The sequence below is a fragment of the Prinia subflava genome, chromosome 2 (genome assembly GCF_021018805.1).
Source record: "Prinia subflava isolate CZ2003 ecotype Zambia chromosome 2, Cam_Psub_1.2, whole genome shotgun sequence".
NCBI lineage: Eukaryota > Metazoa > Chordata > Aves > Passeriformes > Cisticolidae > Prinia > Prinia subflava.
The window spans coordinates 54285765-54299605 of NC_086248.1; the positions used below are offsets into that span (position 1 = coordinate 54285765).

The following is a 13841-nucleotide window of genomic DNA, read 5'->3' on the forward strand; positions in this document are numbered from 1 at the left end:
TTACACCCTGTTGAGTAGCAACATCCTGCAGCAAATAATCAGCCCTTAGCTTTGTAACCATGAGATATAAATCCGCTGGAAATTAGGCCATTAATTCCAAAGCTCACAGAACTATTTGCTTTTAATTGTAACAAGTTGTTTTAAAATGTCTGTAGCTGTCAATAATAATGATCAGGAGGAGAAAGCATGTTGTGTTTTGCTATTAGCAGTGGTTGTATAATTGCTGAGAGAATTTACATGAAGTTCTCTTTCATTTTAGCAACTACAAAGTGACAAGTGATCTGAGCCACGTGATTCATTAGCTGAACAATGCTAAATTATCATGACATACTAAGTATCATGAAGTGTGTGCAGCACTGTACTTACTTGGCCTAAAAATATATATCCTCTGCCCCCTAGGGAGATGCATATATCTGTCTGATTTGTAAAATGTCAAAAAAAACCATTGCTACTTCTCTCACTGGAACTCTCAGGAAAATGGTGCCATAATTGCTCAATATTCTGAGGGGTCCAGCTTGTAACACCATCAAAATAATTGCAGATATAAACTGTGTTTAGAGTTATCATATATCTATAATTGTAGAGAGAGCTTATCTTTCCCATGTAATGTTTTCCCCTAACAAATTAGATCTAGGTTTTTTTCCTTTGCTCACTGCTCACTTTTCCAAAGGCATATGAGGTAGGTTGGACATTCTCTTAACTTCATAGAAAGGATGTGTGAGAATGACAAAAGGTTGTCTTTTTAGCCCAGCACATTCACAGGATGATGATATCCATTTTTCAAATGCACTCTTGCTAGGGAAAAGTAGCAAAGTAGGTGAGTCTAGCTTTTCCTGCAGGACTCCATGATTTATATAGATGGATCCAGTGACCTTTTCCTTCTAGAAGGAAGGTTACTGTCCCTCATGTGTCAGGAGAAGGGTGAGCTGACCCATGTCCTTTCTTGCCCCCACCTCCTGCATTCTTGAAGTCTAGCACAGAGTGCCACCAGCCACAGCCCCTCATGAGTACCGTGGCTTCAAACTGCTGCTCCTTGTTGCAAATATAATTCTTCCACTAAACAGTGCCAGAGCAGCATGTCTGTGTTGCAGTACTGATGGGAAAAGGGTCAAACATTTCAGGAGATTTGGCACAACAAATGTGTTACACAGGATTGTTTGCAGCTTGCAAAGGTAGGCATTCTGACATTAGAAAATGCAAGATTTGTAGTTGGTCACACAACAATAACATCTGTGCTGTGCACCTGAGTTAAGGTATCTCACCACATGCTCACAAGCTGTTTCTCCACAGGGCTTTTGCCTGATTTTGTGCACAGGTTGAATGCACATAAATTTCAAAAGCTCTGTAAAAAATATATTTCCAGACTTTCAAGTGTTTGGATTTTCAGGCTTAATTAACTCTATCTCAAGGGCTTTTTTTCCCCAGTAAATATAAAGAAATGTATGAAATAAAAAAACTGCATTTCTGTGCATATATGTGTATATACAAAGCACCATATAGACTGCTATGAGGAATATTAACTTCATTCTGACAGGCCTAGTACATATTCATATACATATTTTTAAGTAGTAGCCCTGTATTTGGCACCAATTATGCTAAATAAAAGCAGTGCCACTCACAGGCACACTTGCGTTTGAGATTAGAGAAGAAAAATATGGACAGAATCTTTTTTCGCTGCTTTTACTCCTATTTTTGTTTATTTTTTTGATCTCAGAGTTGTTATGTTGTAGTTAGAAGTAATTTATGTTTACATGTATTTTACGTAATGCATAAAAGTAATCTTGCATGCCACATACCTGTTTGTGTTTTTTAATCTAAACCTTCCCAAATATATAATGCTTTGAACCTGAGAAAAGAAGCTGAAGTAGGAATGTCCTTAAGAGAATAAAGATGGAACTAAGAAAAGTGGACTTTATTAATCTTCCCCTGCAACTTCAGGAGCAGTGGTAGAAAAGAAGGAAGAATTTACATACATACATGTACACAGTTCTCTTTTAAGCTTTCACTAGTTTACCCCTGCTTTCAGGATCATCTTCAGTTGGATTTGAGATTATATATGTGCATGAGTAAATTCTGGCTATGTGATGGTAGTGGGTTTTCTAATTTTAATTATCAAAGTGTAAACTGATGAGAATACAGAGTTATCAAGGTCTCCTGCTGTTAATAGAAGGAAATTATTAGCAGTGCATTTCACACAGATCATTAGAGTATTCTTTCCATGAACTGCTTGATAAGTTTATGTGAATGCTGTCAAATACAGAACTAACCCCTAAATGAAAAGGAAAAAAGAAAACAAACACACATTAAGTGAAGTCAAATTGATTAATTGGACCAAAAGATACAGATTTATGACAAACACTAGTACATTAGCAAAGCATGAGTTAACTTCAGATGTAATCTGGTTTAGGTTAACTAAGATAACTGCATAAATTATCCAGATCCTCATGTTAAGATATATTTTTTGCCTTTGTAACTGAGATATTGTCACTGAAAAAAGCCAATTTATTTTGGCAAAATGAAGCTAAAATTAGTCTTTTGTCATTGCTGAGACATCTTCCATCAAGGAAAAAATTATCTCTTCCTTTGCAGGAAATACAATAAATTGCTATGTGTATGACAGATTCTGAAAATAAAATACCTGAATTATTCTAATGACAAGATTTTGATGTCTTGTTGCTATGAGGAGGTGATTTTGAGAGATGACTGTGCTAGAGGAGTGGGCTAGATTGTGGAAATTTTACTCATGGTCCTGAGTGCTTACATGCACCCAAACCACTGGACTGTTTATTTTATACACATTATTGTTCTGTGGTCTGCATCATGGGTATTTTGAAAGAATGGGAAAAAATCCTCTTTTGTGTAAAATTACAAAAAACTACTCAATAAGTTCCCACTATTTTTCCTCCCTGCTCTTAGTTATCCAGTTTTTATAATCTTTCTGATCTTTGCTGATGATATTGAATAATATTTAGTACATGTTTAGATGGCTTTGCTTAGGATCCAGTTAAAAGCTTTATGAGATGTTCTGGAAGCAAGGAAAAGGATGAACTTGATGCACACAAAAGTGACAGCATAATGGAGCTCTGCATTCCTGCTCTAGGATGATACACAAAATCTTTCCTCAACCGTGCTATTCAACTGTGTAGTACTACTACAAAGTAGAGAGGATATATGTGTACATTAAAACTGCATTCAAACTGACTTTAAAATAGTAGGAAAAATTATTTTGTGCAATGTGCTTTTTGTACTTTCTGTTTTCCTTATATTAATTGGAGTTCTTCTGAGATGTGCATGAATAAATTCATTAGCCAAAACTGTGCAATTTTTCTTTTCATTTTGTTCACTATCTAAAAGTTGCTCTTACTGTTAAGTGTGAGCAAATGTAACAGAAAGGGAAAGCAGACCAGAATATAAATAGGAAATAGGCTGTGAGGTAAGTAGAAATTTGCTTTAAATACTGACTCATGTTAGGTCAGGTTCCCTAACCCGCTTTATATGGTACTCACAGAAAATTGCAGTGGGCAAAGTGGAAAAGGATGTGATATTTTCAAACAATTCTCTTAAAATATGAAAGGTATAGTGTACAACATAGTTCCCATGCTAATGACCAATCTTTTTGTTACCTGCCTGTACACAGAGATTAGAAATCCATTAATTAAGCAAATCTGACCATGCAGTAGATCAGGGGAAATCTAAGTCAGGGAGCAAATCTTGTTAGGTAAACAAATTTATGTCTCTATTACATTCTAAAGGTGTTTTTCTAAATTAAAGTAATTTTTAAGGTAGAGGGGAAAAAATCATCAGGCTTGCTGGTGATTGAGTACAGAGCATCTATACATAGTGCTGAAATACAGAGTATATTTCACATAGAGTCACAGAATAGTTTGGATTGGAAGGGACCTTTCAAGGTCATCTAGAACAACCCCCCTTCCTCTAGAATGCCACTAACATTTCTTGCTATGCTTTGTCTCACCTTCAGTGCCAGTGACAAGATTTTTCTCCCACTGTAGTCTAATTACTAGCAGAACTGGCAGGATTTCAGCTGGTGCTGTGTCTACAGTGTTGTTAAAAAAGAGAAGGAGAGAGAAAGAAAAAAGATGCTTAAGACACACTTCAGAGAACATCTAATAATTTTTGGTGATTAGGGAGGCAACAGAATTAAATATTTCTAATTAGAGGATTATTTAAGCACCCTAACTGATGATGTTTTTTACTGTAGGTGTGCAGAAGGCTATTTCGGCCAACCTCTAATACCAGGGGGATCGTGCCAGCCATGCCGGTGTAATGACAACCTTGACTTCTCCGTTCCTGGCAGCTGTGACAGCTTGTCTGGTGCTTGTCTGATATGTAAGCCAGGTACAACAGGCCAATATTGCGAGAGATGTGCTGATGGATATTTTGGTGATGCTCTTCATGCAAGGAACTGTCAACGTAAGTCACGAACTTTTGCAGCTGCTGACAGTATTGATCTATCCTATAACTTTGTTCCTGAGAGGAAGGCTGTGCCTCTGTATGTGTGAGCAAGAGAATGATACAGCTCTAATAATGATACTGTGCATCTGCATCCAGAAAGGGAGGCTTTAAAGTAAATAGAAAGAAGAATTTATTAAAAAATGTCTAGTTGAAGCAGACATGGGAAAAAAACAATGGAGCATTGCATGGGTGCAAAAGGTTATACTAAATGTCAGATCTACAAAAATAAATACAAATAAATGGAAACTATTCACTAAAAATGCTATAAGCTACCCAGAAAAATCCTGTTCTCTTGTAAGATTGAAAGGAGGGAGTGATGTTTCAGTTTCAGGGTCCAGCTCTGGCAGCATTTGTAACCTGTTTCTCACTTATATAACCTCACTAAGAGTTGGAAGATGCTGCTGCTTCCAGGTCAAAATTCTCCCACCTGCCAATTAGACCCTAAAATTTCCAGACAATTTTTCTAAAATGCTCTGGAGGAAGATACCTGGCACTGCAGCGAGCTACCAATTCTCAGCTGAGCAGTGGCATATTATTCAAATACCAGCCCCAGCACATCCTTCCCCATAGTGATTGCAAAAATTATTCAGTGGAAATGAAAGGTTTGGTAGGAACAGGAGGTTTTCTGTCTGTAGGAGGCAGTGGCTCTCTCTGAGCCATTGCTGGCACAGTTCAGAAGGCAGAACAAGTGCTTTTAAAAACTTTCTTCATGTACTCTTTCTTCACATTCTGAGAAGTGGAATAAACTGTCCTGAAAGAGACGAGCATTTTATTTCATTGTCACAAGGATTTATTCCTTTTTGATCCATTATAATAAACACAATAGTAACCCCACTGAGTGCAAAAGTGTTATAGCAGGATAAAATTATGCAAGAAAAAGAGCTGGGGCATTGTCTTACTGTTCTGTGTGTGGGAACATGGGGACCATGTCTGCAGTATCTGCTGTGAGCAGAGAGGTCTGAGGTACTGGCATCCATTTCCAGGACTTGCCCTATTAGCAACTTGCAGTCTTAAAAGTGAAAATCCTAGGTTATGTTAGACCTCCAGAGAGTGTGTGGGAGCTAACAAGATGCAGAACATCACCAAGTTCCTCAGCTAAGTGCAATAAACACTGATGTGCACAAAGTCATAGATAACCCTGAAGACATACCTGTATAAATGCTTTCTCTACTTACTTTACACAATGCCAGAAAAAAATTGGATAAACCTACATATTCTCTCCATAAGTTAACAGGTCATGATGAATGATAAGGTCATATAAGTTACAAAGTCAAGTGTGTAAAGTGATTTAAGAAGAAAGGTATTTCAAAAATTACAGCATCCAGTAGCTTGTCATCATTCTTAAGTCATCAATCGGACTGATGCTTTGACCGTTTCCACAGTACTGGCAGGTCCTTGAGAAAGAGATTTATAAAAGGAGAGTTCGGAAAACATACAATTTAAAAAAAATATTTAAAAGAAGTACATGTTTAATGTTGAATTACAAGCTTTGCTTTTGTTGTCAGTATCATTGACAAGGAGAGCCCCCTAATGTATTCATATCCTTGTGCTTGCAGTTACCTTTTATCCATCTATTCTCTGCCTTTCATGTGGGTTTTCTTCTTTGCATATGATTTTTTATTTCCTTTGCAGACTTCCATGGTGTTTGCCCTGCAGCAACAACAGAGGGACTGTGTCTTTACTTTGTTGTTTTCAATTTTGTTCCTTATTAAAAAGCCAAATCCAAGAGTATTGCAAAGCATGAATTTGGTTTCAAATTATTCTTTGAAATGTTTCTTGCTCTTTCTCAGTACAGTGCTGTTGTGTGCATTAACTGCTTCAAATGACAGTACAGCTTTATATCATCATAGCATTTCTGAATTTTTTGGTGTATCTACACAAAACCATAAATCTAAGAACAACAAGCAAATGTCCTAAGCTTATTTGATTTGATTCGAGTAGGTTGTTTTTTGAAATGAAACAGTGCAGCATGCTGAAGCAAATACCTGGAGGTTGAGCTGATGGTAATAGAACTCAGTGTCACAAGATGAATTAAAGCAAATAATCAAATCTGCCTATGTTCCAGTGTATAGGCACTACTGTTGTAGGAGAATAAGTGTGAAGCTTGATCATAAATACAAGCTCATAAATATTTATAGGAATCTAGAGAGAATGAAGGGTCCTGACCAGTGTCATTTGGGAAGAAAGTAAGACAAATTTCTCCAACAGGCTGCATTGTATTATAACAACCATTGGAGGTTTGGACAAGAGCTAATTTTCCCAGTAGAGGTGAATGAATGGGAAGGCTCTAGGTGAGATAAATGCAATTTATCAGATTTAATATCAGTTTATTAGATGAATAGCCCTGACTGTATGTTTCTGCTCTGTGTACGTACTGCCAGAGCCAAGAAAAACAATCAAAGGCTTGATATTCCAAATTCTCCCTTACCGCTGCATTGCACTCAGTCATCTGTGACTGAGTTAAGACACCATGGAGTGCTGCTTGCTGTAATATAAATAGGACAAACTCATCTGTTTATAAAATCAGTGTAAGTTTTCTTTTTGATTCTTGTGATGTCATATGCCTGATAAGCAAAACAATTCAAATCAGACTGAGCTTGGGTTTTGAGGTCTATATAAAAATGTTGGTGAAACACTTTTAATTTGCACTGAGGATTGTAGGTTGTTGAATCTGAGCTTTAGCATCTTCTTTCCCCGCTGACCAATTTAATTAAATACATACTCAAAACTTATATGTATGTGATACTTAACACCATGTACCATTTGGGATGTCAGCAGTTTTAAAACATGAATATCAGGGTAAAAAGGGCTGTATACAGGGTGAAAGAGGTAAATTATAGATTTGTTTAGCATTGAAAGCTGAAAGCAAAAGATGAGCAATGTTAATTACATCAGAAATGTATTTTAATTTTTACTTTTTAAAAATATATTACAAAACAGAAGGAGACCGAAATCTCTGAAGGTATTACATGACTGGTATGAACAGCAGAACCAGATTTTTTTTGTTACTTGTTCCAGAATTTTTGCAAACATTTGAGAAACAATGCCATGAACAGAATGGCAAGTCATAAAGTTGCTTTCATTAAGAGAACCAACTTCTGCAGAATACCTCAAAAGCAGGGAGAAAACCCCCACACCAATCCTTTCAATTTATAATTGGAAATTGTACATTAGCAAGTCCAATGAAGTAATGAGGAAAGTCCTGTTGTAATAATCTATATATAGGAAAAATATAACTGCCTTGTCTCACATAGCACCTTCTGACATGCAAGTATGCGACTGCCATGTGTTCACTGCTGTTCACTCAAAACTCTTGAGTGTTTCTTAAAATGAAGGTGTCAGGTTGAGAAAAAAAAAGCAACACATGCAGATAGGGCCACTGCAGGAAGGCAAAATGTGGGCTGGAGCCCAAGTTTAGAGAGAAGACTGATGATTGGTATAGGGATACAGATTCATTCCCCTAGGAGGGGGAAAAAACAAAGGATGTGCAGGAACCAGGTGATGCTGATGGAATCCTGCATGGCTATAATCCCTGTGACAACAATCACATCCTTTTTCTCTACTGCAAGTGCTAGGGGTTTTTTTCCAAGTCTCTGCATGCCAAAAGGATTGAAGAACACAAAGGTTCTTGTGGTTGGAGAACATAAAGAGTGATAGACATCTTCCCCAAGATTTGTCTTCTCCTAAAACATAAGAATTTAAGAGCCAGAAGCATTGCTGTTTCCCTCAAGAAACACTGTTTTCACTGCCTTTTTAAATCTTCAGGAGGACACTGAGATGAGTTAGGTTGGTCAGTTGGGTTACATTTCCTCTGGGAACTGTGATGCTGTTCCTGGCACAGAAATCCTGGAGAGTCATGGTAGCAGATAGTCTTTGGTATGTTTTTCAGTGTGGCCTGGGGCATGAGAGCATCACTGCCCCTGCATAGTGCCAGCCTGTGTTTGCAGCCTGCCAACATTTCCTGATGATTACATGAACAGGGAGTGAACTCCAGGACAGCAGAACCAGCACAAGGAGCAGTTACACTCCCACTGGCTGGAGCTACATCCCGTACACACCCTTTGGAAGGGTCTCTACCTTTTTTGTGTTTTTCTCTCAGCACTGCCGTGCTCACTCCCACTCTCTGGGCATATATTTAGTAATCTGCCCTCCACACCCTGCTTTGATCTGAGAGGAGCACCTAGAACAAGCTGTTAATGAACTCAAGGCAAAATTTCTGACTGCAATGATTTGGAGAAAAATTCCTCATTAATATGGGCAGCTTAATATGTCAGTGTATGGGAGCGACTCCCTCCTGCTTTAACCCAATTTCTCAGGGTGGCAAAAGCGGCACTGTAAACATCTGGCTATTAGATTTAGCTTCAGGGAACACACTGACATCTTCTTCTTCCTCTACAGCCTGTCACTGTCACATGAATGGCTCCTTCTCCGAGATCTGTGACTCTCGGACAGGCCAGTGCGAGTGTAAAGCCAACGTGATCGGGCGCCGCTGTGACATCTGCAAAGTGAGTGACCAGAAGTGGGGTTTCCTTTCAGCTTTCTTCACTGTTTGCTGCAACTAAATATCATTTGGTTCTGGATAGGCTTTTGTCTGTTGTTTTGCTGGGGTTTTTTTTCCATTTAAAGAACATGTATAGATTGTTCTTCTGTAGAGAAAAGTAAAATGTTAGCTTTTAAAATGTTTCATGCTTGTTGTCTAGAACAGGACACAAGACATTTACATGCAATGAATGCATTTTAAGCTTCACTGTATCTAGAAGTACATTTGTATACATAGTATATACACTTCATATTTTGAATGATATAAAAAATTAGTTTAAAATATTGCAGCTTTGGAAGATATTCCATCTATGAAGAAAGCTGCAAAATGTCCGATAGCATTTGATGTTTATTTTTTTAAAAAAGCAGGGTGCTAGTTTAGTTCTCCTGGCATGTTCTGTCTTTATGGGTTTTTTTTTAGGGATTCTTCTTGTGTTGTCCAAACAATGTATTATTTTTTGATGAAAGTGTTTTTTGCCTTGACATTGTTTTCCTGTCTCATAAATCACTGCAGAGAAATATCGTTTCATAAACTTCCACAGAGTTGTCTTCAGGCAGCTAAGGAATATGCTATAGCTGGCTGCACATTTCTCTAGTTCAACATAAGGACTCTAGTTCAACATTAGGTCTATATGGTCAGAATACCTCCACCTATGTGTAATTTAGAGCACATAAATAATTCTGCAGAAATCAAAAGGATCATTTTCACCGTTTAAAATTATGTCATTTCTGAAGTTAAAAAATTATGTAATTTCACACTCCATTTTCAACAGTATTTAAAGAGTCTGTTCAAAGAAAAATTTCTGATATCAGTGGAATTTGCAGATTGCATAAGGTACTCAGCAAATATCTCATTAATAAAATACTGATACTTAATTGGAGTTAATCTTTGTTCACTTCAGTGTTTACTCCTGTCTTTATTTCTGAACTCTTTTATGTGGTGTAGTTTCCTTATCTTCACTTTCTAACAGTGTTTACTTTTCATTCTTAAAGCCCAACTACTTCTGGGCCCCAGAAAAGCCATTTTGTATACCCTGTGGCTGCAGTGCTTTAGGATCTGTGTCACTGCAGTGTGATATGTTGGGAAGATGTATCTGCAAATCAGGATTCATGGGCAGACACTGTGAAATCAGCAGACAGGTGCCTAAATTGCAAGAAAATATGGGAAGCAGTCAGCAGATTCGAGTACCCCCCCGGAGGTGGGGCACCAGCAGTGCCAGTGGGTGCCCACGAGGCGCTTACCAGCCTGCAGCTCTGGTAATGAGAAACTTGGCTTTGCATGGGCTGAACTCTCCTGTTGGCTTGTGTTTGGAGCTCACACAGATTGCTTGGGGTTTTAATTTTTAATGCCCGTGTTACAGTATAAGAAATTCTCAAGAAACAGACAGGCTCAGAAGACAAGCAGCATTTTAGGATTCTTCCTCAATCCTAAGGGCTTCATCGTGCAAGTGGTGCTATCAGTGTATCAAATGCCAGACTAAGTCCCAAAACAGCACCATCAATAGCAGTATGCACAAAATGCATGGGAGCTGTACATAAATGAATGGAATCAGTGGGATTTTCTCGGACTTTGCAGCATGAGACTTCCTTTTCTAACAATTCAAGAATCAATAGCTTAAGGAGGTTTCAAGAAGGATCAGCCCCAGAGGCAAAGAGTTGAGATCTAATTTTAAAATATTGAACATAACTGGTATTAAAAGTTCTTGTTAGCAAATATGGCCAGTTATCAGAGCCATTTTTAACTCAGTGTAGTGCCAGTTATGTGAATGTAATGCCCAAAAAGATAGGAGTGTTCGTTCCTTATCCCAGACCAACAAAGCAACTTATTTCCTAAAATTAAGTAATTATGATACAACTACTTCTAACAGAGCAGTATTTTAGGAATGTTGTTTGTTCTCCCTGCAACTCAAAATCTCTATACTTATCACACCCCTGTTTGAAAAATACCTGGTAGTGTTTTTCATCCTCAGCTAGACGCTGGGACCCATGCTATATTTGTTCATGTAGATTTCCTTGGAGAAATTATTTTTTTCCAATTAAACATATCAGATTACTGTGTTGCCCACACAGTACACTGATGGAGCCATGATATAATGACATATTCAGAAAATTCAGTATATTTCCTAATTGTAATCTAGGATCTTATCTTTTGTTTAGTAAATGGGATTCTTAGAATTTCTGTGTGTAAGTGAACTTAGCTGAGAACTTTAACTTGGGGTTGAAGTTTGCATGACTGACCAAAATGTCATTGTGTGCAGCCCTCCTCACAGAATGCAACCCAGCATGGTGGTGGTCTTTTCCAACTTAATGCAGTATGGAGTGCTGGCATCAGACTTGTCCTGACTTTTACCCATGTAAACAGAATTTATTAGATCCTAGCTAACTTTATATTGAGAATTGAGATGCATGCTGTGCATTGGTTACTTCATGACATTGATCTGAATGTCTGTCCTGAGACTGTGCATGTTCACATGTCTTTCTTCCTCTGTAAAAGAAAGCTTTAGAGATAGTCAAGTATTTTATTGAACCTTGAGTTTAATTAAATGAGTTTGACTATCTCTTTTTCTCTGATACGCCATGTTTTGTCAGGCAGAAGTACGAAATTTGCCAAACATTTCAGTTTAGAGTTTGGAAATAAAAATCAGTGTAATTCTTTATTACATATATAATCAAGCATTTGCTTAGGTTTGTATGATTTTCAGGCCAAATTCTGACCACAGATGTGGTCCTGTATTCTGACACCTATCAGCAGACTCTGTGTGAGTGGGGAACTTCTGTATTAACCTCAGAGGTCAGATTTCAGGACTTTTCCATGGAAAGCTTCTGAAGTTTCAGAGAATTCATCAATACAAGAGGTTAGTTAGGGGCTTCTACTGTGTAATAAATCCATCAATAGTAGTTATAGAACCATTAAGGTTGACTCTTAAGGTTAACCCCCAAGTTAAATGATTCCAGCCATTGACTGGTCACCACTTTGTCAACTAGACCATGGTACTAAGTGCCACGTCCAGTCATTTCTTGAATGACTTCACCACTGCCCTGGGCAGCCTGCTTCGATGGCTGACCACCCTATCAGTGAAGAAATTGTTCCTTTTGTCCAACCTGAGCATCCCCTGGCACTGCCTGAGGCTGTCCTCTTGTCCTGTTGCTGGCTCCCTGGGAGCCAAGGCCGAATCTCACCTGGCTACAGCCTCCTTTCAAGGAGTTGTAGAGAGAAAATTTCCCCCTGAGCCTCCTCTTCTCCAGGCTCAGCACCCCCAGTTCTCTCACTCACTCCTCACAGGACTTGTGCTTCAGACCCTTCACCAGCTCCATTGCCCTTCTCTGGACACGCTCCAGCACTCCAATGTCTTCTTTTCTTGTAAGTGGTCCATAACGGGACACAGCACTAGTACTTAGTACAGAGAGACAATCACTCCTATGGTCAAAGCCAGCACAGCTCCATTGATTTGAAGATCTACTGATTTATAGTAGGTAAAAATGTAACACCTCATGCCTGGATCACAAAGTAGCACATTGTAAAGTAAATATTTTTCACTTTGTTCCATTTATATTCATTAGCAGTGATCTTTTTAATATCTCATTTTCAATATTCTGCTTTTCTATCAAACTTGCTGATAGATTTTATTATTAATGTAATATCGATTTCAAGTGAAGTTATTAATATGATTTGGATTTCAGTACTCATTGAAAATCATCATGCCTGAAAAAGAGGTAGAGAAGTACTCTACTCATTTTAAAGCGCTCTAGCTCAAGACTGTGTTTGTCATTTGAATATCAAGTATGGTGTGTTCTAAGAAGCCTCTGTTGGTTGGTGCAGTGAAACTCACAAAGCCTTTTGGTTGAAAGCTTTGTGCACAACTCCCATGTCACAGTATACAAATTAACGTGTCTTCCCTTCTTTACTTTTTGCACTCCACTAGTAAAGTTAAGGAGGAAATTTCTTACTATAGTTGATAACATCTACTCTGGTTCTGTAGAAACATTAAATTGATCACTGCAAAAAAGAAAGAAAAGGAAGAAAATAGAAGAGAAACAGAGGCAGAGAATCCAAAGACAGAGTTTTTTATCTTAAAAAAAATCCCCATTATTTTTTTGTATCGAACACAAACACACTTTCTCTTTGTTCTTCTAATGTTATTCCTATATATATCATTCTAACGAATTGCCCTTAAGTTACTGTATACAGATAGTGCCTTTTCTCAAAGGAGATAAAATCTAGTTCAGAGGCTTTCCAGTTGAATCAATCTCCATTCATAGCTAAAAATTTGAATTCACTCTCTTAGCAACAAACTCTGCCTTGACATAGCCTTACTACCAGAGACGGAATGTGTATTTTGTGCTGACATATCTTCCATTCCAAGTGAGCATTGTACTTAGGGAAACACAGCTTCATAAGAAACGTTGCAGAACATTCGTTATAGCATCAGGTAACATTCTGAAATCTTTATTCTTTCTCAGCAGTGTAGGGCATTTAGTGTCCTTGCTGCAGGGTTTTACCACTACAGTTTCACCTGTTAAAAGCAGTATTTCAGTCATGAAGAGAAAACAGCAACCCTGATTTCCCTACACTCTCAGCTTTTCCTCTTTTCTCCTGGTAATCATTCCATGTACTAAATGCTCTTCCTCACTCTGTGGCAGCCTGGAACGTTTGGCTTACAGTTTTCCAGAGGATGTGTTCCCTGCAACTGCAACTCTTTTGGTTCCAAGTCCTTCGATTGCGATGGAGACGGACAGTGCTATTGCCAGCCTGGAGTGACTGGAAAGAAGTGTGACCGCTGTGCACATGGGTTTTACAACTTCGAAGAAGGAGGCTGTACTCGTATGTA

At 38.1% G+C, this 13841-nt stretch overlaps 1 protein-coding gene across 1 annotated transcript in view; it reads left to right on the plus strand.

Moving 5' to 3' along the window:
• Positions 1-13841, plus strand: part of LAMA2 (laminin subunit alpha 2) — a 337526-nt gene that overhangs the window by 207948 nt on the left and 115737 nt on the right. The window contains exons 19-21 of the mRNA XM_063389975.1: positions 4220-4431; positions 8872-8978; positions 13654-13834. Of these exons, the coding sequence (XP_063246045.1) occupies positions 4220-4431; positions 8872-8978; positions 13654-13834 (500 nt within the window). The remainder of the gene's footprint in view (positions 1-4219; positions 4432-8871; positions 8979-13653; positions 13835-13841) is intronic.